The sequence below is a fragment of the Tamandua tetradactyla genome, chromosome 1 (assembly GCF_023851605.1).
Source record: "Tamandua tetradactyla isolate mTamTet1 chromosome 1, mTamTet1.pri, whole genome shotgun sequence".
In the NCBI taxonomy this organism is placed as follows: domain Eukaryota; kingdom Metazoa; phylum Chordata; class Mammalia; order Pilosa; family Myrmecophagidae; genus Tamandua; species Tamandua tetradactyla.
The window spans coordinates 95,959,843-95,965,213 of record NC_135327.1 but is presented as its reverse complement, the minus strand read 5'-3'; the positions used below and the strand labels follow the sequence as shown (position 1 = coordinate 95,965,213).

The 5,371-nt window shown below is 49.3% G+C and overlaps 1 protein-coding gene across 1 annotated transcript; it reads right to left on the bottom strand.

The window, feature by feature from the left end:
* Positions 1 to 2,892: 2,892 nt before the first annotated feature.
* HOXA13 (homeobox A13) lies at positions 2,893 to 4,761 on the bottom strand. The gene is made up of 2 exons (XM_077162952.1): positions 3,837 to 4,761; positions 2,893 to 3,137 (listed from the first exon to the last, which is right to left on the bottom strand). Exons 1-2 carry the CDS (start codon positions 4,759 to 4,761, stop codon positions 2,893 to 2,895), a joined length of 1,170 nt encoding a protein of 389 aa, XP_077019067.1.
* Between the last annotated feature and the right edge of the window lie 610 nt (positions 4,762 to 5,371).

The following is a 5,371-nucleotide window of genomic DNA, read 5'->3' as shown; positions in this document are numbered from 1 at the left end:
AAATGATTAATCAATTTCTTTGATTCATTATGACTTTCTTCTCGCCCCTAATACAAAGAAAAATTAATGCACATCTCAAAATTCTACATCCCAAGGCTTCCTCCAATTGTTCCACCTACACACAGTTTTATACATATATGCATAATGCGGATTTGACAAAAATATATTACTGTATGCGTATATTAAGTGTATTATGTATTATTTATGATGCTAAACCTGATTTATGACAACACCTAATGAGTCAATAAACAGATGATATAATAATAATGATAATAATTTGATGGTTGTCATTAACATTAAATGCACACATTTCTCCACAATTCAAATGGTGGATTTACAAAACCAAAAGAAGATGGTACACTACACCACAGTAGCACTCAGCTCTGAGCAATCCAAAATAACTCTCTTTCTGCACCCATATTATGGTCATTTTGTAGGTCTGAGATCTTTAATCTCTCCATACTGACCTTTTAAGAGGTGGATTTCTCTGAATTTCTGAAATGTAATTCTAGAGCTCTCAAGTTAGTAAGGCATCCAACATTTTTTATTTGCTGTAAAGATGCCTACTTAACTCTAATTAGGATGGTAGACCACCTTGGAGGGTGAGGGCCAGGAAAGAATGGATATTTAAGAACACCTCTTAGACTGTAACAAAATGTACAGTTTTATAGCAGAACTGCAGACATCTGATGCAAAGCAAGCCACTGTGAAGACAAATCAAATTTAGTTGTTGAAGAAAAGGAGCAAAACTTCATCCATAAAAGTACGTTTTGTACGTCAACTCTAGAAATCACCTTAAATTACAATGCTTGGGTTGTTAGCAATAAACGATACTATATCTGTACACAGGTTCTACAAATATATATACAAGCACACACAAGCACTGACATGCAAATGTATACATGTATACACATAAATGATATATATTCACATATATACAGGCACACTTATAATTTACATATATTCAAATTTGTTTCATCTGCAGTTAAAGTAATAAGTACTAAATCCCTAAAACAGTGAGTCAAGGAGGTAAGAGCTTTTCATTCTCTTGAAGCTGAAGAATTACAAGGAGGCTTGTTAACACGAGGTGGCGCCCTTGATCTACTAATCCAGCCGAGGCCAATTCATGAGCTGTCAAAAGTCAAGGTCACAAATTGTCTTTTTTCGTCAAGGTCAAGGTTTAAGGCCTTTCCTAGTCCTGCCATTTCAACAAATATCAAAACCTGCCCTCTCAGACACATGCAATCCCAACAGTAGATCTTAAAATACGACAGCCTAGGCATCACTGATACTAAACAACTGGTTTTCATTTTCCACATGGAGCCTGGGTCTTTACACCAATTCTTCCTTCTTTCTCCTTCCCCCATCCTTTTGGAATACCTGACACTTTAACCTTCTTGAAGCACTGTCACTTTTAGGATTTTAGTTATGAGGGACTTCTCCCTTTGTTTAAAAAAAGTTGTAGCAAAATTAAAAAGCTGAATAATAATAGAAAAAATATGGTCCTTGGTTTGTGTAAGACAAACCCGCTCCTTTTCTTTCTGTGCAGTACACGTTCAGCATAGTAAAGTAACGAGTATGTCCTTCAGATTTTAATGGCAGTGACTATTTTATTAACAGAATTAGTACCACTATCTACAAGTGTAAGGTTTTCTTTAAAAAATTTTTAGTAGAAATATTTTAAAAGTAGGTGCACAAATACATTTCACAGTGTGCTGAATGTCTTTATTTACAAGATAGCATTTTATAGTGAGTATGAACAAAACGAATGTGCTGGTTGAAATAAGTGCTTGATTAAAAATGTGCCGTGAAGATGAATTCCTAAACTTTCTAATGCGATTTCATAACACAATAAACAAGGAAAAATACGGATTCCTTAATATTTCAAAATATAGAATGTAGATATCTAAATGTTTTGGAGTAATGGATTTTCATTATGAGTTTTCTAAAAAAAAATGATTTCTCCAACAAAATGTTTAACAAATATTGGGAGATACCAATTCAAATGAATTGTGCCAAATCTAAATCCATCATGTTGGGGTGGGATTTTCCCACGAGATCTGACATAAAGTGAATCCTGTGAATCATCTGATGCTTTAAACATTTTTAAAAAATATACAAACTCCTTTGTAATATAAATGCTATTGGGGCAGCAAATATGGTCCAAATGTCACAAAAAAATGCTTATAATAAGCAATTTTAAATTATTCTCAGAAGGACAATCCCAAGCTGGTGTTCCCTTGTAATCTCAAAACTTCAGCTGGTTGTATTTACTACCAAGACAAATGATCCTCTGAAGAGCTTCCTCTCCTTTTCTTCCTTCAAAGTAAATAGTCCAAGATCCTTAGTTCAGTACCTTCTCTTTCCCCCTCTAAATCTATACATGAGACATTTTGCAGAACATACAAGAACAGTAGGGATTTCATTAAGGTTTACCTGAGCAGTCACTTAACATGCAAGGGGGAGCGCACCCAAGGACAAGCAGACGTTTACAACAGCCTTTTCTTTTGTAACCAACTTTCAGATTATTACCATCGACTACAGAGTCCTAAAATATAACGGTCACATAAATACTTACGAGATTTCAGTATATGCGTAACTTATCAGAAATTGCATATTTGGGGGGGTTGATGTTTGATTTCAGAGTTTGTCATTTAACCGTCTGGTGGGGTTAGCAGGAGAACTGTCAATCTTTAAAGTCTCTTAAAGTTTAAAAAAGTTATAGATTCCACCAATAGAAAAAGATCCCCCTTAGAAAAGTGAAATGCCAGTGTCTCTCTCTTTCTCTTTCCTGCTCTTCAATTATTATTAAGCAATATTATCATTATCTGGGCAAAGCAACGAGTTCTGAAGCGTTTCTTCAAGTTGCCCTCTTGCTCCATTTTTAATCCATTAACTAGTGGTCTTCAGTTTGTTGATGACTTTTTTCTCTTTGACCCTTCTGTTCTGAAACCAGATTGTGACCTGCCGCTCAGAGAGATTCGTCGTGGCTGATATCCGTCTCCGTTTGTCCTTGGTAATGAATTTGTTTGTAGCATATTCCCGTTCGAGTTCTTTTAATTGCACCTTGGTATAAGGTACACGCTTCTTTCTCCCCCGCCTGTAGGAGCTGGCGTCCGAGGGATGAGAGACCACGTCTGGAAGATAGGGCAGAAGGCAAGTTAGGAAGGGATCAGACCCGGGCCAGGACACCCGCCTCGCAGCGCCCGGCTGCCCTTTGCTACGCGCTGTACTATCCGGCCTTGCGCCAAAGCCTGGAGGGGCAATGGCGAGGAGCGTTAGTTCTGCACTGAAATGCAATCGCCCAGTGTTCCAATGACCACCCTAACAGGGGCATCCCGCACTCGCAGCGCGTCGGCTTTACCTCGATCGCCCATCGTCTAGAGGCCCACACCTTAGCGCCCGGCTCAGAGTACAACCCTTCCGTGCATGGCTTCCCAGTGTATCCTACAAGCCCCAACACTTAATGCTTCTAGACTGAAGCTATTTTTGAGAGAACGAAAACCGGCAATTTGGTGAGCCAATTCCAGGCCAATTTCCCATCCTTAGGTCGGTGTCAAGGGCTGGGGAGGGCGGGGCGCAGAGGGAATAGGAAGCCAGCTGGGGTCCCCACGATCCCCCTTCCAGTCACCCCTTACCCAAGGAGAAGCAGGGGCCAGCCCAACTCGGGGGAAATGTGGGCATTGCCAGCCAGCCAGGTCGGGCTCCCATAGGTGCAACGGCGCTAGTACAAGCCACGGAGAGAGGCAGAGGGGTGCCCGGTGACCCAGGCGCGAGCGGGATGGAAGCTGGAGCAGAGCCGGAGGACCGGGGGCTGGGGAGGGGGCGCCATTTACCGGGTAGAGTGGACTTCCAGAGGTGGGGAGGCTGCGCCTGCTCTTTTGGGCAGTACATTTGGCCGTTCCAGCCGTTGGGCAGCGCCCAGGGCTGGTAGCTTTCCATGGGAAGACCCAGGGGCTCGTGGCGCGACTCGCCAGGGCCCCCAAGGCCTGGCACCACCGGCATATCCAGGTAGCCAGGCACGGGCTGATGGTGGTGGTAAGGCCCGGCCGCGTAGCCCTGGTGGTAGAAGGCGAACTCCTTAGCGCGGGAGCTGAACTCCTCCGCCGCTGGGCCGGCGGTATCCATGTACTTGTCAGCGAAGGCGGCTGCGGCCGCGGCCGAAGCGGGCTGCGCGCAGGACTTGATGGCGTTGGGGTGCGGGCCCATGCGGGCGCACGGGTAGTAGCCGCTGCCGAAATAGCCGTAGGGCAGCGCTGCGGGCCCAGAAGAGCTCTGTGCCGCGGCCGAGCAGGGGCTGCACTGCTTGGCGGCCTCGGCGCCAGCCGGGCCCGCCGGGCCGGGTCCTCCCGAGGACGACGCGGCTGCGGCTGCGGCTGCGGCGGCTGCGGCTGCAGCGGCTGCGGCGGCTGCGGCCGACGGGGGAGCCTCCCCCGGCGCGCTACTGTAGGCGGCAGCCGCGCTGGGCGCCAAGGGCGCGGGGTGCGCCATCAGGTTGCGGCACTGGTTGGCCGCGGCCGCTGCGGCCGCCGCGGCCGCCGCCGCCACGGAGAAATTGCCCCCCGCAGCCGCGGCCGCAGGGTGGGGGAAGCCCCCGCCCCCGGCTCCAGCCGCCGCCGCTGCCGCCGCCGCTGCCGCCGCCGCCGCCGCCCCTTCCATGTTCTTGTTGAGCTCGTCGGCCACCAGGCCGCCGCCGTTGTCGTAGAGAAACATGACGGTGGGCTCGATCCAGCGGGGGTGGAGGAGCACGGAGGCTGTCATAGCCCGAGCCGCATGGAGAAGACCCCAGTGGCGCTGTTTTAAAAAGCCCCCAAGAAGTGAAGAGCGCGCGATGCGGGGCCGCCCGAGCGAGGGGGGCGGATCGCGCCCCGCGGGGTCGCGCCAGGCGGCCGCCCATTGGCCCGGCCCTACCCCCCGCTCCGCCCACGCCGTATGCAAAGCGAACGACTCCAACCCCGGCTCTGCGCCATGCACCCTCCGTCCCCGCCGCAGCCTGCGCAGTCCCCAGCGCCAGCGCCGGCCCGCGACCGCTCACCATCCACCCAGGGGAGAGGCGGGGGACGCGGGCGGGTGGGGCGGAGGACTGGGTGGGTGGGGCAGGGAGGGAAGGGCAGCTCCTTCGCAGTCGTTCCCTTCCCCCACCCAAGAGCAGCGCAGCCAGGTGGGGAGGGGGAAGTGGGCGCATGCTTGGGTTCTGACCCTTGGTGGTGGGGACAGGACAGGTAAATCTGCCAGCGGCCGGGGGTGGGAGAGTGGCAAGGGTAGAGCCAAGTCCAGGCTGGGTGTTCCTTATGGCCCCTGGGGCTGTTTTCTTTCCAGGAATACACGCGTCTTTCTGAAGCGAGACCGTAGCAAGGACATCGGCACTTTC